General features: G+C 45.8%; 1 protein-coding gene across 1 annotated transcript in view; it reads left to right on the plus strand.

Moving 5' to 3' along the window:
- LOC147457446 (dynein regulatory complex subunit 7-like) overlaps positions 1–26,585 on the plus strand; it is a 318,156-nt gene that overhangs the window by 275,374 nt on the left and 16,197 nt on the right. Inside the window, exons 23-27 of the mRNA XM_086512336.1 lie at positions 8,796–9,006; positions 9,098–9,223; positions 9,512–9,810; positions 9,887–10,009; positions 10,125–10,284. Coding sequence (XP_086368462.1) covers positions 8,796–9,006; positions 9,098–9,223; positions 9,512–9,810; positions 9,887–10,009; positions 10,125–10,284 — 919 coding nt within the window. The remainder of the gene's footprint in view (positions 1–8,795; positions 9,007–9,097; positions 9,224–9,511; positions 9,811–9,886; positions 10,010–10,124; positions 10,285–26,585) is intronic.

A 26,585-nucleotide genomic window follows, 5' to 3' on the forward strand; every position in this document is an offset into this window, starting at 1 on the left:
TCAAACTGTTGACTTTGCCATGTGCTCGAAACAATTCATTTGTACTTTCAAGGCGTGTGCCATAGATGTCAAGTACTAATCCAATGGCCCGTTTAGATCATTTGGCTGGAGATGGTTCTGGGTTTCTGTCGACCGTCGATGCAGAAGTCGGCTCCACGGGTCTGTCAGTGCGTTGGGGACAACCAAAATAGTTATGTCCTGTTTGAAAGCATCCAAAACATCAGCCTTCTTCTAGTAAGGTGTCTCGTTGTTGAGGTGTCAAACGAGGCCTTTGTGGTTGACTCTCACGAGACTCTCAAGAATTTGTTCTTTGTTGGCAAGAGTTGTGGTTAGTGGCCGGAGGTCCTTCTGTGGTAAACTCTAGCTTTCCCTTCATTAGTTTGTAGCCGACCGTGGCATGGTCCATAAGCTCTTGCATGGTAGAGACTTGCTTGGAGAGACAATATTCCTGCAATGGTGATGGTAGTCCAACGGTGTAGCGCTCGCACTGGTCCGCCAAGGAAATGAACTTAAAGAAGGACACCGGAAGGTACATGTCAAGAAACCTCTCGTTATAGTCCTCCATGGTTTCGGTGGCAAGCATTTTCAAGTTGCCCGACTCTGCCAAAATCTGGACTTCAAACATAGAAGTCATGTAACTGCATGCAAAAACTGTCTTGAAAGCTTGCCAGGTCCTTGGAGCATGCGGTTGTGTGGCGATTGAACTCCACCATTGCATAGCATTATCTCTAAGAAATCCCGTTGCTCGAGAAATCTTGGATTCTTCTATATAGTTTCCCAAAGCATACATGTTGTCGAATTGTTGTAGGAACAGCAATGCTTTCTTCCGATGTTTCACCCAGGAAAAAGTGAAAAATTTGACTATCGTGTCGCCATCCTTGAAATCTTTGGGTTGGTTAGGCGCATATCCCGGGTATGGATAATAAGGGTATCCATATGGGGTCCAACCATTGTAGCCTGGTGGAAGTGGTGGTGGGGGCAATGGCGGTGGCAAAGGCGGTTGCACTGGATCACGGTCAAATGGCTGCACCATATTCTTGAAGACTTCCCCGATCAAAACAGACGGCTGAGAAGGTTTCCGGTTGGAAGCTCTCGTACTTTCTGCTGCCGGAGGAGGAGGTACCACCTGGGGCATGAGAGGAGGTAACATGTAGTTCAAAAATTGTTGAAAACTTTGCAGCATCGGAAGATTCTACCGAGGATGCCGCGAAAGAATGTCGTGAAGCTCGTCGAGCAGAAACTGCAAATATTATGTCGAATCCATGAACACCATGTCTTGGGTTCTTTATGGCTTATGCCCTGTAAGACAAAGCAACGAAGACGAGAGAGCGCTCGATGCAGGATGAAGTAAGGGTGGGAGTAGCTAATATGTCCGGGGTCGGGACCCGAAGATACTTCAAATAAAGTTCCAATAGACTTTTGGAAACGCCGGTTTGCTCTATCTACTCTTTGGTAGGATCGGTATGCTTTCAGAAAAGCACACGCTTGATGCTCTGATACCACTATCACAAGAGAGGCACCACGTGCCAATAGAAAAGAACATACTAAACAGACTTTTAGAACTTCAATAACAACTTAACTGAGAGAGAGAGAGAGAGAGAGAGAGAGAGAGAGAGAGAGAGAGAGACCCGGAGTCGCGGAATTCCACCCCAAAGAGTATCGGCCCCAAACCTTGGCGCCCTTTTCGGTATTTCTTTATATTGCATCAACACAATACAAGTCGGTACTCCAGACTCTCCACCTTCTCTAGGAAGTATGCCAGAGAATGAGCCTATGGCCTCATATTTAAAGGCCCTAGGCCCCAAAAGCAATTTACATGAAAAGCCTTCAAACTCAAAAGCATCTGGTCCAAAAAGCAATGCCAAAAAGCTGCCAGCGTAAATCAGGAATTCCGTACAACAACCACGTCAAGAGTCGGCACAAAACGCGGAAATCCGTAGAGTGCCACGTCATCATGTCAGCGGAAAATCCGGAGTGTCCATACAATTGCCATGTCATCAGCTTTTGCGTAATTCTTGGTGTGTGTGTGTGGGTCCTGCTTTATTTTAATCCTTTATGTCACTTGGGGCCCCATTGGACGGGGTCCCCATAAGTTGGTAGGACTTCTTCTTCTGTTACTTGTTCTTCTTAGGGTTTAGGCCCCTCGGCCGGCATCTGCAAGTTGACTCCATTCTTCCCACTATGCGGGCAAGCCTAGCAAGATTAGACATTCGACTCAGTACTTGGCTAGCTCCAGACTCGGCACTTGGCTGGCCCTGAAATTCTCCCACCACACAGGGAGCTCGGGATCAGAGATCTAGTACAGACTTTGTGTCCGTTGGCCAAGTTTATAGTGACCTTGCCAGATGCTACAAGATTCACGCACATTCTTGTTCACTTCTTTGCAGATGCACAACTCTCTCCTTGTTATGTATACACTCGTGAGGATTCTTGGGCAGAGGTTATGGCCCAGAGGACTGCATGAGCATCTTGGGCATGGGTTAGTAGACACGAGATGCAGATTAGGTTATCTCGCGGTCATTCGGATGCGGACTATTCCCCATCCAAAGCGGCCTCGAAGATAACTCGTCTGGTTGTTGTACCAGCATCAGTCTTCTCCCATTGATTCCATCAGGATAGTCTCATGTAACTTCCAAGTCCTTGGAGGTCCACAGTTTGTGCACCATCGAGGCCGTCTAAGACAAGAGTTGCAGAGATGCTTAATGGGTGGTCCTATTGATATTCTCATGCTGCAGAAGCACCACCTTTGTGAGAACCATATTCGGCGTTGTGGACAGAATTTGCGTGGCCACTATGAGACATTTTGGTCATCTTCTTTTGGGCCTGGTGGCATCCAAGGAGGAAAGTGTATGTATGACCATTGCGGATTCATGGCAACAGGCCATTGTGGGCAGAGGCATTATGATGCCAGGCAGGGCCCAGTGGGTCACCATGCAGGTTCAAGGTACCCTTGTAGGCTCCTTGAACATCTATGCGCCCAACCAGGCGAGTGCACGGGCTGAGTTGTGGTCTCTCCTTGTGGAGGCCTTGCCTCATACAGAGAAGTGGTGCAATGGGGTGGACTTCCACATGTTGGAGAACCCCTCGGCCAGGACTGGGGGCAGTCATGTTACTATTCATGGGACAGAGCTGGCTGCTTGGGAGCGCCTATGTATGACTTCGAGGATTATAGATGTATGGCAGCATGCAGTCTTTGTACGGCCCTCAAATAGCCTCTCTTTCGCTCGGTCGATGGACCGTAGAGTCGGAAGCGTAAATCTATCTAGGATAGATCGCTTATGTGCTAGTGACTACATTTGTGACATGGGTGGCTCAGTTGGCATACTGGCAGGGACCACCTTTTCAGATCATCCACGAGTGATTCTCACAGTGGCAGATAGACAGAGGAGTGGCAGTGTCATGCTTTCATCCCATGGAGGATTTTGTTAGATACAAAGCTCAGAGAGCAGGTTGTGGCACAGTGGACAGAGAGCATGGCCTTGTAGGGGGGCCCTGCTACTAGAGCGGCAAATGGCCTTAGTGAGCTTAGTCGTTTCTTCCTTCAAGAGTCTGCAGCTCGCTTGGCTACGACCAAGGAGGAGGAGAAACGACTTCGACGGGGCATTGCGTTCTTAGAGTGGATGCAGGAGCATCACCTGGATAGCCCTTGGATGGAGGGACAGATACAACAGGCTTGCCAGGAGTTGATCACCATAGAGGAGCGCCGCCACGAGTTTGCTTTTCATCGGTAGGCATCCCAGTGGACACAGAGGAGCTGCACAAGGCCCTCAAGGCACTTCCTCGGGTAGTTGCCCAGGGGAAGATGGCTTGATTCCCATCTTCTTTCTAGAGTACTGGGAGGTGTTGGGCTTAGACCTTTGTAGTGCGTACCAACACATTTTGCATACGGGGGAGATACCTGACAGCATGAGTAAGAGATTGATCTATCTTATCCCCAAGTCCTTGGACAAGATCCGATAGTGGCGACCCATCACCATTCTAAACTCAGACTACAAAATTCTACAAAATTCTAGCAAAGGCTCTGAGTTTGAGAATTCATCCGCTTCATGAGAGCCTTATACACGAGACACAGATTGGTTTTTTCAGGGAGTGCAGCATCCTTGAAAACATCTTCACCTTCTGGGAGGCGTCTGCATTAGCTCGTCTCATAGGTGAGGATCTTGTGATACTCCTTCTAGACTTTGAGAAGGTGTACAACAAAGTTGACTGGGACTTCCTCGAGGGCACTTTGCGATGGATGGGGCTCTTAGATGCGTGGATCAGGGGTGTTTCAGTTCTCTACAGGTGGGCACACAATCAGGTGCTTTTGAAAGGGGGAAGAGGGGAGCGTTTCTTGCTCTCATGCTTGGTTCGCCAGGGCTGCCCCCTTCCTGTTTCTCTTCTATGCAGAGGCGATGAGCAGGTTTTTGACTTCACAGGAGGTTGGCCTGCGTGGACTGCAGTTGCCAATTTGCGGCGAGAAGCTTCTGGATGCTGAGTTTGGTGATGATTCGGGTTTGTTTCTGGAGGGTCGAACGGCCAACCTACACAGGCGTGAGCAAGGCTCTTGAGGTGTTTTGTTGTGCATCGGGGGCACTAATTAACTAGAGAAAGACAAATAGCTTTCTGGGTTGGTAGTGCTCCCACGCTTGAGTGGTCGCCTGGTGAGGATTGGATGTGTCACCGGAGCAGCAGATAGCTCCTCTCCTCTTGTCCATCAGGAGGAAAATTCTTTATTGGAGCTCATCATTGCTTTCTCTTGCAAATAGGGTTGTGTTGGTCAACCAGTGTTGTTGGCTACTATGTGGTACACATCTTGCTAGATTTTCTCAAGTTCCTGCATCAACCAGCTAGAGAGCTGATTAGGAACTTCTTGTGGACAGGACAAGATACACGGTCGGCTCGGGCCAAGGTCTCTTGGCAAGTCATCACTTTACCATGCTCTCAGGGAGGGTTGGGGATCATAGACCCAGCACGACAGAGTAGAGCCCTCCTTGGGAAGGTTGTGGCCAGAGGTCTTTTTCTAGGGGTTGAGCCTTGGAAGGAGTTGTTGCTTCACAAGATTCAAGCCCGAGTCCCACACACAGGTGATCTTGCTTCACTCCGGGGCAGGCTTGAGCAGCATCAGCCCACATGCATTGAGGAGCGGTTGAGACAGTCGCTTGTTTGGAACCCCTTGGTCCATGGCAGAGGGTCCAACCCATACTTTTGGAGACTAGATGCAATTTTCAACTCTTCCCAAGGAGATTGAGGACATTCAGCTGTATGGCATGAAGGGGGCTTTGAGCATGTGTCAGGAAATTACAGAGGCTATTCCTGCAGAGTGGCACACCCCTTTAGAGACGGCAGCTCCTTGTTGGATGGGGGCCTTCACGCCACTCGAGGTTCTCATCTCAGTCAGGGCTTGTACAGTTACAAGATCCTCCATTTTCTTCGAGGTATAGAGGGAGGGCCGCCTTTACAACGTCTTTGTTGAGGCACCAGAGGTGGGCGAGTGCCGCTTTCAGAGGATCAGAGGTGTGGGCATCAGTGGGAGGACATGTGTCATAGACCCAGACCCAGCTGATCTTAAGTCAGGCCATTGGCGTCTTTGGGCGTGGGAGAGCCAACTCTTGGCTCGAGTGCAGTGGGACCCAGGTATAGTCCTAAGTCATGAGATAATTTGCAGATCACCCATGGATCCCTTTCTTCCAATACACAGCCCGGCTGGGTCGCCACATACTGCCAGCTAAGAGGAAGGCTCACCCTGCTACAGCCTCCCACTAGCAGGAGGAGGTCTCACAACTGAGTTCTTAGCTGGATTTTGGGAGTGCTTGTGGGACAGTAGACAGCCAAGGAGAGCCACCATGTTCCAGTGGCTATTTGCACACCGAGCTAGTACATTTGGGAGTTGGTTGGTACATAGCGGCTTCTCACCAATATGCACGGCTTGTGACCTCCCTCTAGAGACTCTGTGACATTGTCTATGGGAGTGCCTCATGGCACAGTCGGTTTGGCTTCGGATCCTGCAACTAATGCCTGCGCTTTCGTTAGCCAGACAGTACACTTAGGGTGTTGCTGCCTGGTCCACACTTACGGGCCTAGCTCTTCGTTTTGAGATGGCTTCAGTCAGCAGGATGATTGTGATACAGGAGGGCAGGCCTACACTTCAGCCTGCCACAAAACTCGTCCCTCAGGAGTTGAGTAGTGATAGAGAGTATTGTTGGGAGCTCATCTACGGCCTCACATTGAGGTTCATTTGGAGAGACCGCTCCTTTCGCATCTTCGAGGCTCGACCTTCCACACCAATGGAGATTGTTCGCGACATCTGGCTGGAGCTGGTCTACACTCTCAGGGGCCAAATCGAGCGCCTTCAGGGTAGTTATGACCGCATGCAGGAGTGCCATGAGGCTTTCTTGAGACTATGGCGGCCTAGACCCTTCTTCACCATGGTTCACGGTGCGCCCCGATGGCAGTACCAACCACTAGTGTGGTTATTTCCCCCACCTATCTTCTGATTTAGAAATCTTCTATATATCTTGTTTTTTCATTGGGAGAGTCTCCCGCCATTCTGATGTAGCCCTCTCTTGCAAGGGCAATTTGTAGCCCATTGGGCAGTTTTATTAACTAATGCAAGGATCTTTTTTCTGCAAAAAAGAAAAAAATAATCATACTAGGCATCTCCCATCTCGTGCTAGAATAGTCCTAATCCTTTGATGGAGACTCCGTCGATGTCGTGGTTGCCTTCGTAGATGTGGGCGTCTAGCTCTCCCAAGCTCAATGCCTCTGTCAACTAATATACCTCTGGTATAGGTGGCTCTAAAGTCTGCTATGAAGATTGCTATGTGATTGCCGAGTCCCTGCTCTAAAGAAGACAATGATCTCCCTTTGTGAATGTCTCCCACTGCCTGATCTCCTCAAGAGCATCTCCCTGTGTCTGTGCAGCTCTAGCAAAAACAATCCGAGGCATCTCTGATCTTGATATCTCATGACTCCAGCCAACGGTCCAAAGCCCTCTCTGAATAGACAATGAAAGCCGCCTCGTATCTCATAGTATACCGGAAAATGACAAATATGATTTAACTCTGTCTCTGGCTCTATGTGACACAGCTGGCAAATCCTGGCCTTTGCTGGTACTCTCCTAAATCTGTCATTCTCAATCTCTAATTGATGCGAAAGTCAGTGCTGATCTCCTGATCCACTGTGATGTGGTGTTAAACACCATAACCTTGGTTTTACCAAGGTTTACAGATAATCCACTATCCTTTGCAAAATTGTGTAATGCATCCAGTTGTCATTGCATACCATCTAGTGAGTCAGAGATCAACACAATATCATCAGCATATAACAACAATGGGATCCACGTCCCTGCCAGCTGGGCACCTCTATCACCCTCTCTGTCAGTGTAATCAGACACCTCATCAACATACATACCAAATAGAGTAGGAGACAAAGGGCAACCCTGTTTCACCCCAATCGTGGAACAAGGTGGAAAGGTACGGAGTGTACGGTACGTAATGAATACGGAAGGTACGTACTTCTATACGGATCGGCCTTTAAGGTACGTGACCAGTACGTAACATTTGTAACAACAAAAAGAATAGTGACTTTAACCTTTTTCATCCTATACATACTAGGAACTACATAGAGTCTAGACATAGATACTACTTCAAACATCCATTAGATATTGCTTCAAATGTTATTCGTACTTAACTCTTAGAATACATCACTTAGTCAAATTTCAATAGCACTAAACATGAGTCACGATTGCGAAAAGTTAACTTAAAACTTCAACATACCATGATACCGGAATCAAAATACATAAAACATCAAGAGTCAAGATTGAGGACTGATTATCAATGGATACATCATACTATAGTGACCAGTCTAGACTCTACCATCAAAAAGACACAAAAATGGGAATACAATATATAATACAATAAACTTTAGTCCATTGCCCAATGGCAAGATGCCCCTAAAAAAACCAAATAAATAAATTTGTGAAAAGGGGGAAAAAAAAAACGTACACTATTTATCCGTACCGTACGGCTATACCGTACTGTACGGATCCGTACATACATACGGATGCAACCTTGTCGTGGAATGAACCGAATCAGATATCCCCTCCGGGGTGCATAATGTCCATCACTGATCTGTATAGAGCCATAATCCCCCAAATCAACACAATGGGCACCCCCATCTCCTGTAGTCTACGCATCAAACGAGCTTTCGGTACCATGTCAAATGCTTTGCGGAAATCCACAAAGCTACAATAAATCCGTCTCCTATGTAACCTGTCCTCAATGATGGCTCTGAGTGTCAGAATATGATCAAGAGTGAAGAAACCCCTCCTGAAACTGGCCTGGCCCTTTGCCTGTACGCCCTCACCCTCTGCCCAATTACCCAACTGCTGCTCAAGAATGGGTGCATACAACCGTGCCAATGTGTGCCCAACCATAATAGTGCAGTGGTCATATAGGCTGCGTGGTTCTTAATGTTCTATAAGTGCCACCTTCGGAGCTTTGTGCAACAGACGGTCACGAAGATAATGAACTGTCAAAATGTTTTTGAGCTTTAAGGAACCTTGCTGCTGCCAGGATTTTGTCAAATGGGGACAGCTGATTGAACAAATTGTTTGTCTGCAGTGTGTTCACGCACGCTTCCGAATCAAGATAATACTAGCACAGCACTTCAGGCACCCCAATATTTAAGATTTTTTAAAGGAAAACCCGCAAAGCTTCTAGCAGGAAATCAGCATCCAACATCTGAAGGCACATAACATTTGTAAAATAACTCAGTACCAGTAAGTATTTGAATCAGCCATTAATATGGTGCAGGTGTCCTAAAGGAGTAAAAAAAACACATTATTATCGATGTACACACGAGCTGTATTCCTTCTACGGAGATTTTGTACGGTGGGATGGCTTGATCGAAAGAATTATCCTATATGAAGATGATGAAAGAACAAATGTTGTGGAGATACATGACTACTTTCAACGAAGAAAAGATGGCTTACGCAAGCGCACCTTTATTCCTGGTGCAAACAAGGTACTCAATAAAGCTGAAACAAGAGCCCTGGGAACAGTTCATCAACCTTCACATCTAAAAATAACAGGTCACTGCAATCATTATCTCACAGGTGCATGATTTTTTCGACCCGGGTGCGAGCTTTGGTTTAAAAGAGACAGAGATAATTGATGGACAAAGCCGCAAATTCTTGTTTTATGCAGACACCAGGACTGATGGCCTTAATACTCGCGATGAAGTAAATCCTACTACATGCGCTCCATTCAGTTTCCCACACATCAAATAATCTTGTTCTTGTGAAACTGGATGGTTAGAGGCTATATGCTACACCAACAGCCCAAATTTGTTCATAGTGACTATACATCTTGTTCAAGTTGAGATTACTTGTAAAAGACCAATTCCACTACGCCACCAGATTACCAATGATACTTCAGTTATGGCACACAGAAAAACGACCTAATACAATTTCTTTTCAAGTTGTATGTGCAGTCTAATCAAGTATATCTGGCATCTATGACATACACAGGTGATAGGTAAAAAGTTAGTGGAGAGTTTCATCAATCATGAAGCATGCCTCGTTTATCTCTGTGCACGTTATGGACCACCATTGCCACCTCCAAATGATGACTTTAGTCCCAATCCCTTGAGTGATAGACATTTGGAAAGTGCTAATGAGACACGTGGAGAAGCGTCTCTCAAAGGAAGTGTCTCTCGACCAGGAAGTGTAAGATTAAGTAGTCGGCCAATCAGTCACGGAGGCAGAATGTCTGTGGATAGCCAAAAGACCAGGTCGCGTTCAAGGATGATGTCACGGTGGCAAGGAAGGTAAGTTATGAGATCATCTTTAGAGTTGAGTAACTATAATGGTAACCTCACTTACATAGTGTTTTCCCAATTCAAGCAACCGAAGGAAGAATTCTACTCCCACATCCGCTGACAAACAACATGAAAAAAAGCTTTTGCCAGCACCTCGAAGAAGAACTGTTGCCGAAAAGCTTCTTCCTATAGTCAAAATCACACAAAAGTATGTCCTTGTCTCTGTTCTATCAACCATTGTCAAAAGTTTTGATTATCTAACTACCTTGAAGAGGTGTGCACGATGTACGATGTTCTGATTTAAGCAATTTTGGAATCTGCAGGTATGAAATAAGAAGTGATGCAAGCCCAAAAGATAATGTGGCTAAGCATGTCTTTAAACTGAGCATCAACCAGATAAAAGTGGACTATCACCATGTGAATAGACACATAACGGCGAACTCTCATGTGTACAACAAAGATGGGTCTCTAAATTTGATTCATGTAGGTGATGGTGCTTTTATAAACTGTACAAATTAATTAAGTTTTCCTAAACATAAATCTGAAATGGTTTCCTGCCCTCTGGATGTCCATAATAAGCTACAGCATTAACCTCCCAACCATGTATTTAAGAATGTGTTTAGAATCATGATAAGTTTCCCACAAACACTCAATGACTGAGCTATCTTTGTGAATGTTTGCAATGCACATGATAAGGCTGTGCATGTCTTGCTAGCATCCCATGTTGTATGACAATCCAGTTTAACACCATATGCTGGAGTATGTATCACACCTCTATATATACATAAATGTAAATATGTATAAAAGTTGTATATATATATATATGTATGTATGTATCATTAGGGGATAACTCGCTCTCTCAAAAGGCTTTACTGGATAAAGGGTGCTCCTCTTCAAAAGTTTGTAAGAGTTTAGCCATAAGGAGAATATTCGTAGGGTCAAAAAGTTGGATGACCAATTGTCTATTTCTACGCAAGAAATGGCTGATTGTGCTAGACTCTACCTTTTTTCTCTTTAAGCCACTACTTCGAATGTCTCTTCAGATGTTTTGGAGGCTCGTTGTGAATTTTTGCAATTTGTGCAACCTATTATCTCCCCCGGTGATGCTATAGGATTAGAGGAACCTTTTACAGAAGAGGAGATAAAGGAAACCTTGCATTTGATGGGCAAAGGGAAATCACCTCTCTAGACGGTTTGACATTAAAAAAAATTCTTGCTTTCTGGCTGTTTTTAGAAAAATCGATTTTGTTTATGATCGATAAAGCATGGGAAGATGAATGTATGCCTTTCTTGGAAGCAAGGATTAGTCAAGCTTTTCCCCAAGAAGCATCTATGTGAATCATTTTCGGGCTGGCACCCTAGCCCTAGCACTCATTCCAGTTATGTATAAGTTGGTCACTAAGATGTTGGCTAATAGAATTAAGGATTTGTGGCATGATGGATTTACATTCTACTCAGTATGGTTTCATACCTTGCAGGCAAATCAATGATAATCTAGCTAATGCAGAAATTGGCATAGAATATGCCAAATACAATAAACAGGATGGACTTGTGCTTCAAATGGATATCGAGAAGCCTTTGACATTGTTAGTTGGGATTACATTGCCATCACTATGGCACAGTTAGGTTTTGGTTTCAGATTGCAGCGTGTAGTGTACTGGCTTATAGTGATAGTGATGCTTCCTTGATACTTGGCTCCCGGCTTACAGATAGTTGGGATTTCCGAAGATCTGTTAGACAAGCCTGCCCCTTGAGTTCCTTACTTCATGTTGTGGTTACTCATCCTTTGCTTACATATTTGGATCTTTTGTTGACCTCCAATGCACTACATGGTTTGCAACTGCCAGATGGTAAATCATTTGTAGCTCAAGCTTGCTGACGATTCCTTTTATATGCCCCGCAAAATGCAATCAGATATACAGAGGTTAATGGAAGCACAAGAATTGTTTGGGCACATTGTTGGCCTTTATGTTAATTTTCAAAAATCCAAACTTTTAGCCATTAATGCACAGCCTTGGCATAGTTCAATTTGGCCAGGTCAGATTCCTTCACAGGCACATGTGATCAGACATTTGGGATGTGTAACTGGCTGGCCTACTGCTCAAGCGGTACAGGGCAGCAAAACAAAGATTTTCAGCTTGAAGAACCAGAATTTCAGCACGTAAATAATGGAGATATAAGACGGTGTAATTAGGAGATAGAGAGACAGATAGATAGAGGTGGGATAGGGAGAGATGAAGAGGCGGATTTCCTCCCCTACACGGTACTCGCCCCTTCATAGGCGCCCCTTTGAGTATTTGTGATGTAAAATATCAACAGTACAAAGATTAAGAGAGATGGGGCCTTGATCTGTGAGAGTAGACTGGAAGAGAGAGTGTGGCAGAAGACTAGAAGCCTTTCAATTGGCTAACTCAGCCCTTTAAATAGCAGGGTAAGTGTGTGTGTGGGTGTGTGTGTGTGTGTGCCAGCACGTGTGTCAGTGGCAGTGTGGCAGATTTTGCAAGACAAGCTGTGGCCAGCGTTGTGATGTTTGGTCTCGCTGTACAGGACTGGCAGGGCAGAGCATACACAGGTTAGGTACTGAGTCAAGCTCCATGTCTCTGGGCAGAGTTCAGTTGATGTATTTTGCTGTGGGATTTGGATGCTCCTTTTTGTGAAGTATGTACAGAGCGTTGGTTCGTTTGTCATTTGCAAAGTTTTCTCCACAGTAGATTGCAGAATTCTCTCGCCAGTCAGTTTTGTTTGAAGAAGGGGTTTTTTAATTTATGTTTGACTCACTGTGCGTCTTTAAGCATCGAAAAGTGATGGAGCCCGCGTCGGAGGCAGCCTCTGAGATCAAGGCATGCTTGTATGAGGACTTTGAGGAGGCTCGACAGGCATGGAATGGTCAGGCGCTGCTCTTGAGGTGCGCATTCCGGTACAGGACCTCATGGACCCAGTTGTACAGTACGCTATGAATGGAGTTATTCTATTTTTCCCGGGAAAAATGCCTACGGCGCAAGATGTCGGCCAATGGGTCGATTTTCTCCTTAAGCGACAAGCTGTTCGCGGTGTCTACTTTGGGGCGCGTGGATTTTATGAATTTTTTCTAGCAGACATGGAAGCTCGCAATCTTTTTCTTGAGATGTCTCCCCTCTTTTTTTATACGCAGATGACACATGTTCTACCGTGGGCACTCACTAAAGACTACTAGAGTTTTATTCGTCACAAATGCCCGGTGTGGGTGGAAATTGTTGATTTCCCCCGCACGTGGAGACATTTCCTGCCGCTATTGGCTACGCAGCTTGGAAAGGTTATCTGTCCTCCAAAATTGGATGCGAATACCAACAGGTTTTGCATTCTTTGGGACACGGACAAGATTACTCCCGATGGTATTATGGTTGACTCAGGTGATCCATGGATAGGCAAGCGCCCCTATAAACTTAAATGGGGAAAATTTGCGAATTCATGTTTTTGATGCGGCAAATTTGGTCATATGCAATCCGAATGTCCAGAGCCGGTCTTGCAACCCCCTCCCTGTGCTGTTCCTTTGTCCACCTCTATCCCTACTGGAAAACCCACAAGTGAAGTCAAGCAAAGTGGAGTCTCTACTGTGAAAGTGGCTTCGAATGTGGACAAAGGGAAAGGCAAGGTACAGCAATCCATTGATCTTGGGAATGGGACTTGTGCTAAGAGCAAAAAAGTTGGACCTGTTGATGTCAATACTTGGGTGGTGCCGAAAAAAGCTCTAAAGATTCGCACGCCAATTTCTTCTTGTAATTACGTTCCTTCTGTCAATGCTAACAAGAATGCATCGTTTAAGCAACTTCCATGTAATGACAATCGAACGCTGATTGATGCATGGGACAAAGCGATGCACTCTTACAAAGATGTACTCCTTGGTGAGGCTTCCACATTGCATGTGAACACTCGGGACACGTTTCCTGCCCTGACTCAGAGGATGGGTTCTCGTCCGGATGTAGTGGATGGAGACGTGTCTATGGGCACCTCCACTTGATTATGATACTTGTTGCTTTTTGTACATATGTTTCCAATGCAAAGTCATATTAAATGCATCTCATACAATGTGCGTGGGTTATGCAACCTTGACAAATGGCGGCTGACCTGGCACTATGTACATACATGTAGGGCAGACATACTTGTATTGCAAGAGCATAATCAGCACGAGTTTGCTGGTCAATGTTCCTATTTTGCCGGATATTGGATTGCATATGCGGGCTCACAAGATTTCTCGGGTTTATTAATGCTGGTTCAACATGAGCTTCAGCCTGTTCTGCTATACAATTATCCGCATGGTCGGTGGATGGTTGTATAGTGTTTGTTGATTGGTCGAGTTCATGAATTTGGAGGTACCTATGCATATACGGCCTCTGGGCAAAGAGCTGCTTTATGGCGAGAAATCTTGTCTCACCCATGGACCTCGAATGCATTTCTGTGTGGAAATTTCAATAATACCCCTGATTTGCTTGACAGCACCACAGGAAATTCACATATGTTGCTTGCGGAGAAACACAAATGGGATCTTCTTGTTGCCTCTGCTCAAATGATTGATATATGGCATTCTTTACATCTTGATGCCTCTGGTTTTACCTTTCAGCATGCTGCTCATTACTCTTATCGAGCACGATTGGATCGTTGGTATTTGCTTAATGGACAACAGTATGAAGAATTTGTATGTGACATGAGGATAGATTATGCTCTGCAGCTATCGGATCATTATCCTCTTTTGTTGTCGTCGTATTTTGGACAGTCTCTTTGTCATCGGCCTCTTCACAGGAAACGTTTGTTGCATGTTAATAATGCTCATCTTACTCATGAAGCGCATGATTGCCGATATTATTCCTCCGATGTTGGCTCAAATGCATACTGATTTGGATGCTGCCTGGTATCGTTTTGTCATGAGAGTACAAAGTGTGATTTCTGACTATGGTATGCAACGTATTCCGGAGAATGTCATTGATGCGAAACACGCTAGTCAACGTTTACAACAGCTGGCTGATTTCCGCCCCCTATCTGACTCTGAAATGACGGAGTTATATGAAGCTAAAGTGTGTATTCAGCAGAATGATAAGAGGAAGCTTGCTAAGTGGCAGACGCGTGCACGTCAATAGGCTTTTATAGACAAAGGTTGCGCTTCGAAGAAATTTTTTAAGCATCTACATCATTCAAGAGTCTCGCAGTCGATTAAACGGGTTATGCTTCCCTCGGGTGCTTGGACTTATTCAAAGCGGGAACTTGCGAAGGTTATGGTTTCACATCATCGTAAGGTGTTTGCTGCTCCATCTCAACCTTCTTCGGCAGCATGTCGAGCGCGTGAATTGTTGCTTTCTTATGTTCGTCCGATCCTGTCTTCGCAGGAGGCACAATGCCTTGAGGATCCTTTCTTTGTCTCCGAATTGCATGGTGCCTTGCTTTCATTGGGCCGGTGGAGATCTCCTGGTTGGGACGGACTTACTGTGGAATTTTTCCTCTCATTTTGGGATGCTCTTAAACAACCCCTGATCTTCATGATAAATGTGGCATGGGAAAAACAGGATCTACCAATTTCATGGAAAGAGGGCTTACTTAAGTTGTTGCCCAAGCAAGTTCTTTGCGAGCAGTTCTCTCATTGGTGGCCCATAACTTTGATGCGAGTGATATACAAGCTTTTGGCTAAGATGTTGGTCCACCGCATCAAGGACTATTTGTTTACAGGACTTCATCAGGCTCAGTATGGTTTCATTCCTCGTCGTCAAATCATGGACAATTTGGCCAATCTTATGATTGGCATGGAGTATGCTAAGTATACGCAACAAGATGTGCTGGTCATGCAAGTTGATATCGAAAAGGCCTTTGACACTGTCCACTGGGACTTCATTGTTGCCACAATGAGATGTCTAGGATTTGGTCCTAAGTTGGCCAATGTGGTTTATTTCTTATATGATTGTACTACGTCTTCGGGAATCGTGGACGGGGAATTGACAAAATCATGGCCGCATGGCTATTCGGTTAGGCAAGGTTGCCCTATTAGTGCTTTGCTGTATGCAATTGCCTCTCATCCTTTGTTGATGTATCTTGATCACTTGACCTCTGCGCAGCGTCTTCATGGTTTGCAGCTACCATCGGGTCATACTTTTATTGGGCAGGCTTATGCAGATGACTCACTGTTTATGCCTCGCAATCAGCAAAATGATGTTCAAGAGATTATGAACGCTTTGGAATTGTTGCGATTGCGGCGGCTGGTCTTAAAGTCAATTTCCGTAAATCAAAGCTTCTACCTCTTCGTTCTTGTGATTGGCATGCTCTGTTGTGGGCAGGAGAGATTGTTCTTCCAAATGTAATCACTAGGCATTTGGGTTATCCAATTGGATGGAATGTTACTCACAAGCAGAAAGTGGATTGGGTTATGAATCGCTTGAATGTTAAATTGCATTACTGGAAGCTTTCTACCTGGCCGCTACATGTTCGCATGCAAATTGTTCAGAGTATCCTCATGGCATATGTTCAGTTCTTTTTGCCACTGCTGCATTGGCCCCGTCACTGTCTTGACTCTCTCATGTCGGCCATTTTGTCTCATTTGTGGCGAACGCGTGCTCACAAAAAAGGTTTGCGCATGATATTGATGGCAAAACTTTGTACACCAAAGCGCTGTGGTGGTTTGAATATTTTGGACCTGTGTAGGCATGTCATTGCTAGGAAGGCTATGCTTTTGCCTACACTTGTGCAACAATCTCAGCCTTGGACTCTTATGTTTGCACACTTGAGTCAGCATGTGGTTACATCCTCATTTGGTCACTGGCAATCATCCATGTGGGAGGCAGTATTTGATAAGATGGATGTTCATATTCCTGGATGCCCACTTTCTTCCACCTTGCTCTCTGCATGGAAACAGGTTACGATTCATCTCTCATGGAATGCTCGGAGGGAAGGAAACTCACTTCGTGCGGAGAGCCTTCATTAGAGTTGGGCTTTTTCTCTTACTTTGGTCGACCTCTCGCCTCACCAGGCGTATTTCCTCTCTTGCCGTGGCATTCGAGTGGTTGAGGATGTGGTGGATGCAGCTGGTTTCACTTTCGAGTTTCCCTTTGCTGCTCGCCGCTTTGGATTGGGCATGCATTATCGCCAGTTTTGGAGAGAATTATAGCAAATGTTGACAGGTTTCTTGCCCGTTTCACTTTTGGCTGATGGTGATCCCATGCCTGATTGGAAGCTTGGGGAAATGCCATTTCGAGATATTTCTGCCGCCCGGGCATATGCTCTTCTTCTACCTCGTCCATGGATTGCTCATCATTGCAACGCTGTTTCGCACATGCATAAATCAGATGTTTTGTGGCGCAAGATTATATCTGCAATATGGGAAAGCAAGCTGCCGTTGAAAGAGCGTTTGTTTCTTTGGCGGTGTTTACTTGGTGTGCTCCCAGTGGGTACCTTTCTTAGGATGCGCTGTATCCGCCCTTCATCATGTGTCCGTTGCTTATCTGCCGAGGAGGATGTTTGTCACCTCTTGTGGGATTGCTGTGTCACTCGAGACTTCCTTCGCCGGGTGTCTGCGTGTATGCAGCTACGTTTTCCCGCGACGGTCTTCCATAAGAGGTTTTGGGTTTTTGGTATCTTCTCGCCGGCGTTGCAGTGCGTTGCAGCCTTCTTCATGTGGGTCAGGTTTTGGGCATACTGGAGCCTGTGGCGACAGCCTAATGGCTATATGCTCCATCGCATTCATACAGATCCCCTACCTTTCTTCAAGATTTCCCTTCAACAGTCTTTGCGGTTCGCCTTGGAAGTTGGTGATATCACGGCAGAGATACATCAGCTTTCTTATGAATGCTTTTAGATATTTTGTACAGTCGAACACTGTTGTGTTCCTTTCCTTGTACATCTTTTTGGTGGGTTTTCCTCTCGTTGAGGTTTCCCATAGATAGATAAATCAAATTGATTTACAAAAAAAAAAGTAAGTGTGTGTGTGTGTGTGTGTGTGTGTGTGTGTGTGTGGGCTTTTGGTATCTTCTCACCGGCGTTGCAGGGCTTTGCAGTCTTCTTCATGTGGGTCAGGTTTTGGGCTTACTGGAGCCTATGGCGACATCGTAATGGCCATATGTTTCATTGAATTCATGCAGTCCCCTGCCTTTCTTCAAACTTTCCCTTAGGCAGTCTTTACGGTTCGCCTTGGAAGTTGGTGATATCACTACAGAGATACATCAGCTGTCTTATGAATTCTTTTAGCTGTTTTGTACAGTCGAACACTTTTGTGCTCCTTCGCTTGTACTTCATCTTTTTGGTGGGTTTTTCTCTCTTTGAGGTTTCCCACAGATAGATAAATCAAATTGATTTACAAAAAAAGTGTGTGTGTGTGTGTTTGGTGTGTGGTGTGTGGTGTGTGTGTGTGTGTGTGTGTGTGTGTGTGTGTGTGCGCGCGCGCGTTCAGCCCTCTGTATAGACAGCGTTCTACTTTGGTGTGTGAGAGTGCACGCGCGTCAGTGTGTGTGTGCATGCTCAGGGTGTGTGTGTGTGGGTGTGAGTGAGTGAGATTTTGGGGTGTGTGTGTGTGTGACACTTCTTATTAGAGAGCGCTTAGAGCGAGAGTCTGTGACCAATCATGGCGTGTGTGTGTGTGTGTGTGTGTGTGTGTGTGTGTGTGTGTGTGTGTGTGTGTGTGTGTGTGTGTGTGTGTGTGTCTTCACCATACGAATTCCTGCTCCTCTGTCGCGTGGATCTCTTGCGGGCAACAGCAGCCATCTGCACCCTACGCCCTGCTCAGCGTGCACCCCTGTGGGTTGATCGCCATCTGCAGAGCAGTTTGTCCTCAGAGTGCTCAGCCCTGCCAGCGCGATCTTGCTACTTGCAAGTGCCTAGCCTGTGTCGCAACGTTTGCACCCTTCTGTTCCAACTCTGCACCTCCTGCTGCAGAAGACAGTTGGGTACCCCTGTGTGGTTGTAGACCTACAGGTGGTTTACGTGCAGTGTGTGATACCTATAGTGTGGGTTAAATTTACTGTGTGTGGTGTGTGTGAGGGGCCGAACGTTCTCCAACGGCAACGTTTCTGTACATCCAGCCTGCGCGTGTGTGTGTGTGTCTATGTTGGGTGCGTGTGTGTGTGTATGTTCGTGGGGGATTTGGGTGTATGGTGAATCCTTCGGCCACTTGTCTGTCGCCCGACTCTGTTCTGCACAACATCTACCCTGTGCAGGCCCTTTACAGCACGCCGGGGGTTGAAGTTTGATTTCGCCTGCACGCGGTCCTTCCGTCGTCTTGTGTGAGAGAGAGAGGTGTGAGTGTTTCTCTACAGCTAGCGGTGTGTGTGTCTGTCTGTGTCTATAGCAATCATATATCAAAAACCTCCAAAAAAAAGAGTGTGTGTGTGTGAGAGAGAGCTTCATATGGATTCGATTGATCAGTGTATATATAAGCGTCGGAAAGCCATGGAAACTTCGGAGATGGATGCTTTGAGTCTTATCAAAGAATGTTTGCATGAGGACTTCGAGGATGCACGTCAAGCCTGGGAAGGATCCGCTCCTTTCATGGAAGTGCGCATCCCTATACAGGAGCTTATGGATCTTGTTGCTCAATATGCACTTAATGCGGTGATTCTTTTTTTCCCGGGTAGAATGCCTATGGCTCAAAATGTAGGCCAATGGGTTGATTTCCTACTCAAACGGCAAGCAGTCCGAGGGGTTTACTTTGGCGCACGAGGGTTCTACGAAATCTTGCTGGCTGACATGGATGCTGAGGATGCTTTGCTCGAAATGTCTCCTCTTTTCTTCAATATGCAGATGACTCATGTGCTGCCTTGGGCTCTTACCAAGGACTATCAAAGTCTCATTCGTCACAAGTGTCCCGTCTGGGTTGAGGTGGTCGACTTTCCTCGCACTTGGCGTCATTTTCTTCCTTTGTTGCCTGCTCAACTGGGCAAAGTCATTTGCCCTCCTAAGCTGGAAGCAAACACAAACCGTTTTTGTATTCTGTGGGACACGGATATCCCCACTCCAGCAGGTATTTCGATCGATTCCGTGGATGCAGTGGTTGGAAAGCGCCCATTTAAGCTTAAATGGGGCAAGTTTGCAAGTTCTTGCTTCCGATGTGGCAAATTTGGTCATATGTAGTCCGAATGTCCGGAACCAAACCCGCAACCACCTCCTTCAGCCGTCCCTGCTCCTCAACCTTGCTCGCCTTCGAAATATTCTACTGAGGTTCAAACTAAAGGAGTTCCACCCTCCTCCCCCACAGCTGGGGCATTTAAAGGCAAGGGGAAACAATTACAATTGTCTGCACTTTCTGCTTCTCCAAATATTAAAGACAAAGGAAAAGAACAGGTTTTGACCTCTCAAACTTAGCTTGTACCCAAGAAACCCGCCAAAGCTGCTACAGCTCGTGTTCCGGCATCTTCTCGTAATTATGTGTCTCCTTTGAAGAATGTTGCTCAGAAAAAACTCCCTTGTAATGACAACACTTCTCTGGCTAAAGCTTGGGACAAGGTGGTTCGCTCTTACAAGGAACTTGTTACCGGAGAAGCTTCTTCATCGCAAGGTGCATTTACTTTCAATTATCCAGGTCCAGGTCTTGACCCACCTTCTCAGGCACCTACAGCTGGGGAGGATGTGTCGATGGACACTGGTACTTGAGTTTTCTTCCCCCTTTCTTTTCATGTTTCCTCGTCCACTGTATATACCATATAGAATGCATAGTTCTTTGAATTGCATCTCCAACAATGTGCGTGGGTTATGTAATCAAGACAAATGGTGGCTAACCTGGCACTATGTACATACATGTAAAGCAGACATTGTGGTTCTTCAACAGCATAACCAGCATCAATTGGCAGGACAGACTTCTTACTCTGCGGGCTACTGGATAGCTTATGTAGGATCAGCTGGCCATTCTGGAGTGCTTATGCTTGTTCGACATGAACTCTTCCCGACCTTGGTTTTTAATGACCGGCTGGGAGATGGATGGTCATCCAATGTATTGTTAATGGGGAAGTTTTCGAATTTGGAGGATTATATGCATACGCAGCTTCTGCAGATAGGGCACAGTTGTGGAGTGCTATCTCTTCTTATTGTTGGCGTTCCAATGCCTTTCTCTGCGGAGATTTTAATAATGCTCCAAACCTTGCGGATAATACCACTGGCCATTCTCACATGCTTCATATGGAACGACAAATCATGGGACCAATTTATGTCGACCTGTAATGGGCTTGATTTGTGGGCCTTTTTGCATCCAAATGATCCAGGATTCACTTTTCAGTACAATGCTCAATCTATGTATCGCGCTCGACTGGATCGCTGGTATCGTTTTCACATGCAACAGTATGATGACTTTGTATGCGAGATGAGGATTTATTATGCTATGTGTCTCTCGGATCATTTTCCCATATGCTTGAAACTTCGTTTTGGCTCTTTTGATGTCAATGATCGCCTATCCAAGAAGAGACTTTTGCATATCAATAATGCTCATCTCAAGCATGAGCCTTTTCGCACTATGATTGTGAATATCATCCCGCCTTTGCTTTCCCAGATGTATGTTGACATGGACATAGCTTGGTTCCGTTTTGTTATACGTGTTCAATCAGTTATACAAGATTATGGCAGGGATTATTTGTCACAATTAAGGGATCAGATTAACCAGGCAAAGGATGCTTGCAGCCGATTAATGCACTTGGCTAATCATACTTCTCTTACTGACGCTCAAATGACTGAGTTGTTTTTTGCTCGCGTTATATTAAGGCACAATGATGAGAGGAAATTGGCCAAATGGCAGACTCTAGCTCGTCAACAGGCTTTTGCAGATAAAGGATGTGCTTCTAAACAATTCTTTCAGCATTTGCATCACTCAAGGCAGTCTCAAGCTATACGGAGAGTTAAATTACCGTCAGGAGCGTGAAGCTCCACTTTCCGAGAGCTTGCACTAGCCCTTCACTCTCATTATGGCAAGATTTTTGAGGCCCCTTCTTCTCCTACAAGAGAAGCTCGCCAAGCACGTCACATGTTTCTATCGCATGTTACTTCCATTCTTTCGATGCGGTAGGCTCAAGACTTGGAAGCTGTTTTCACTGAGTCGGAATTGTATGCTAACTTGCTTGATTTGGGTCGATGGAGAGCTTCTGGTTTGCATGGTCTCTTTGTGGAATTTTTCATGTCTTTCTGGGAGTATTTGAAGGTGCCTCTATTGTTCATGATGAATACAGCCTGGGAACAACAGGAACTTCCCTCTTCTTGGAAAGAAGGTTTGCTCAAGCTGATACCTAAGCATGCATTGTGTGAAGAATTCTCACATTGGCGGCCTATTACGCTTATGCCTGTGGTATAGAAGTTAATGGCAAAAATGCTTGCTAACGGACTCAAGTGCTTTCTACATGAAGGCTTGCATCAATCTCAATATGGCTTCATTCCGCGACATCAAATTACTGATAACCTCGCGAATGTCATCATTGGTATGGAATATGCAAAATATACTCGACAGGATGTCTTAATCATGCAAGTCGACATTGAAAAGGCATTTGATACTGTTCTTTGGGATTACATTGCTGATACCATGAGATGTTTGTGCTTTGGGCCTAGGCTATCCCGTGTTGTGCTTTTCTTGTATGCATACAGTACTTCTGTAGGCTTGTTGGATGGTTTTCTCACAGAATCTTGGCCTTTGGGATAGTCAGTAAGGCAAGGCTTCCCTCTAGTGCTTTGCTTTATGCAATCGCTACTCATTCCTTGTTTATGTATTTGGATTCCTTGACCTCCATTGGTAGGCTACATGGCCTGACTTTACCTTCTGGTCGACAGTTTGCTGGTTAGGCTTATGCGCATGACTCTTTGTTCATGCCTTGTAATAGCTACGATGATGTACAGCAGATTATGCATACTCTTCACTTGTTTGGATTGGCAACAGGTCTCAAAGTTAACTTTTGCAAATCTTAGCTATTGCCTCTGAAACAGTGTGACTGGCATAAGATATTGTGGCCTCGGGAGATTGTTCCTCCACATGTTCTGGTTCGCCATTTTGGTTATCCACTGGGTTGGAATGTATCGGCTATGCAGAAACTGGATTGGGTGATCCAACGTCTGCATTCCAAGTTGAATTATTGAAAATTGTCCACGTGGCCACTTCATTTGCGTCTCAGGATTGTCCAATACATCCTTGTGGCTTATGTGCAGTTTTACTTGCCTTTGTTATCCTGGCCTCGGTTGCGCTTGCAATCCCTCATGTCCAATATTTTAGAGCATTTTTGGCGGACCTCGTCTAGCAAGAGGGGCCTTCGGCTTCTATCTACGGACTAGCTGTGTTCTCCCAAGCGGCTAGGAGGGTTGAATATTTTGGACTTGAGACGTCATCTTCTTGCTCGGAAAGCTATGTTGTTGCCAGTTTTGGTGGAGCAGCAGCAACCCTCGGCGCTCATGGTCACACATTTGTGTGCGCACATTGTCACCCCTTTTTTGGTCATTGGAAACCGACTTATTGGGATCTTATTTTTGGGAAGCTTGAAGGACACATTCCTGGATGTCCATTCACTTCTTCTCTAATTGTTGATTGGAAGGTTGTCTCTTCGCATTTGGCTTGGGATGGTCGACAATCCTTTGGGGGTAACTCTCTTCGCCTGGAGAGTCTGCATTGGAGCAGGGTTTTTGCTTCGACTTTGGTTCAACGGTCTCCTCGCCAAGCGTATTTTCTTTCCCAAAAAGGAATCTGTCAGGTGCATTAGGTGGTTGATGACTCGGGTTATGTTCTTGTTTCGCTGATGCCGTCTCTCGCTTTCGGTTGGGCCTTCACTATTCTCCTCTCCGGCGGGAGATTCAAAGGATGCTTGCTGCTCATTCACCTATTCCCCCTCTGGAGGTGGACTCTCGCTTCTCTGATTGGAATCTGGCTACTACCAGATTGGACTGCATCTCAGCTGCCAGTGTCTATGCCATCCTTCAGTTTGATGTATGGATTGTGCATAGGGGTAATCAGCTGTGGTCGCTTTCCGAGTCATCCTTGTGGTGGCAACACACATTGTCTCGCATTTGGCAGAGTCATCTGCCTTTGAAGGAACGTGTTTTCTTGTGGCGGTGCTTGGTGGGAGCTCTACCTGTTGGCAGTGTGTTGCATGCTCGGCATATTGCGCCTTCCCGCTGCCCCAGATGCCTTGAAGCTGAGGAGACCGTGCCACACTTACTGTGGTGTTGTCATCACTCCAGAGCCTTCATTCGGCAAGTGTCGACTGCTCTTCAACTATGTTTTCCTTCCGGCTCTTTTCTCAGACAGTTTTGGCTTTTTGGGGTGCTTCGGTCACCACAATCTCAGTTTGCGGTCTTCTTCACCTGGCTAAGATTTTGGACTATGTGGGCCATCTGGCATCATAGGAACTCCTTAATGTTCCAGGGCACTTTTGTTGACCCTTTTCCCTATTTCAAATTATCTCTTGGTCAAGCGCTGCATTTTGCCTTTGACGCAGGAGACATCACTCTTGATGCCTACAGGATTTACTTTGACTGTTTCTAGCCTTCGGAGCCTCATAGTGCTCCGTCTTTTGTATCCCTTTCTTTTCGTGGGTTTTCCTCGCTTTGAGGTTTCCCACTTGTAAATTAATCAAAGCAGATTTACAAAAAAAGAAGTGTGTGGGTGTGTGTGTGAGTGAGCGAGACCAACAGCAATTCAACCAGCTTGCGTGTGTGGGTGTGTCTATGTCGTGTGCGTGTGTGTGTACGCTCGTGGGGATTTGGGTGTGGTGAATCCTTTGGCCAGTCGTCTGTTGCGCGACTCTGTTCTACACAACATCTACCCTATGCACGCCCTTCACAGCGTGTCGGGGGTTGAAGTTTGATTTTGCCTGCACGCGGTCCTTCCGTCGTCTTGTGTAAGAGAGAGAGAGGTATGAGTGTTTCTGTACAGCTAGCTGGGGTGTGTGTGTGTGTCTATTTCTATAGCAGTCATATATCAAAATCCTCCCAAAAAAAGAGTGTGTGTGTGTGTGTGTGTGTGTGTGTGAGAGCTTCACATGGATTCGATTGATCAGTGTACATATAAGTGTCGGAAAGCCATGGAAACTTTGGAGATGGATGCTTTGAGTCTTATCAAAGAATGTTTGCATGAGGACTTCGAAGATGCACGTCAAGCCTGGGAAGGATCCGCTCCTATCATGGGAGTGCGCATCCCTATACAGGAGCTTATGGATCGTGTTGCTCAATATGCACTTAACGCGGTGATTCTTCTTTTCCCGGGTAGAATGCCTACGGCTCAGGATGTAGGCCAATGGGTTGATTTCCTACTCAAACCGCAAGCAGTCCGAGGGGTTTACTTTGGCGCGTGAGGGTTCTACGAAGTCTTGCTGGCTGACATGGATGCTCGGGATGCTCTACTGGAAATGTCTCCTCTTTTCTTCAATACGCAGATGACTCATGTGCTGCCCTGGGCTCTTACCAAGGACTATCAGAGTCTCATTCGTCACAAGTATCCCGTATGGGTTGAGGTGGTCTACTTTCCTCGCACTTGGTGTCATTTTCTTCCTTAGTTGGTTGCTCAACTGGGTAAAGTCATTTGCCCTCCTAAACTGGACGCAAACACAAACCGTTTTTGTATTCTGTGGGACACGGATATCCCCACTCCAGCAAGTATTTCGATCAATTCCGGGGATGCAGTGGTTGGAAAGCGCCCATTTAAGATTAAATGGGGCAAGCTTGCAAATTCTTGCTTTCGATGTGGCAAATTTGCTCATATGCAGTCCGAATGTCCGGAACCAAATCTGCAACCACCTCCTTCATCCGTCCCTACTCCTCAATCTCGCTCGGCTCCCAAATCTTCTAATGAGGTTCAAACTAAAGGAGTTTCACCCTCCTCCCCCACAGCTGGGGCGATTAAAGGCAAGGGGAAACAATTACAATTGTCTGCACTTTCTGCTTCTACAAATATTAAAGACAAAGGAAAAGAACAGGTTTCGACCTCTCAAACTTGGCGCTCGTGTTCCAACATCTTCTCGTAATTATGTGCCTCCTTTGAAGAATGTTGCTCAGAAAAAACTCCCTTGTAATGTTCTTTGGCTGAAGCCTGGGACAAGGTGGTTCGCTCTTACAAGGACGTTGTTATCGGAGAAGCTTCTTCAACGCAAGGTGCATTTACTTTCAATTATCTAGGTCCAGGTCTTGACCCACCTTCTCAGGCACCTACAACTGGGGAGGATGTGTCGATGGGCACTGGTACTTGAGTTTTCTTCCCCCTTTCTTTTCCTGTTTCCTCATCCACTGTATATACCATATAGAATGCATAGTTCTTTGAATTGCATCTCCTATAATGTGCGTGGGTTATGTAATCACGACAAGTGGCGGCTTACCTGGCACTATGTACATACATGTAAAGCAGACATTGTGGTTCTTCAAGTAAATGTAGGGAAAGGCAAAAATGTTGGGAATGTAAATGCAGGGAAAGGCAAAAATGTTGGGCCAAGTGATGTTGGTTCGTGGGTAGTACCTAAAAAGACAGTGAAAATTCATACTCCACCTTCTTCCGTAATTATGTTCCTCTGGTTTTTAACGCCAATAAGAGTGTATCATTTAAGCAGCTTCCCTGCGATGACCATCGCACATTGATTGACACTTGGGAAAAAGCGATGCACTCTTATAAGGATGTACTTTTGGGTGAGGCTTCCACCTCTCAGGCAATTTCTATGGACAAGATTCCTGCTTTGACTCAGCGGTCGGGTTTTGCCATGGATGTCGCGGATGGAGATGTCCATATGGGCATCCCGACTTGATCTCATGTTTTTTTGCCGTTGTAAATATGGTTTCCGATGCATAGTTATATTAAATGCATTCCATACAATGTGTGTGGGTTATGTAACCTTGAT

This window comes from Adiantum capillus-veneris, chromosome 5 (assembly GCF_014529385.1).
Source record: "Adiantum capillus-veneris isolate H3 chromosome 5, ASM1452938v2, whole genome shotgun sequence".
Classification (NCBI taxonomy): domain Eukaryota; kingdom Viridiplantae; phylum Streptophyta; class Polypodiopsida; order Polypodiales; family Pteridaceae; genus Adiantum; species Adiantum capillus-veneris.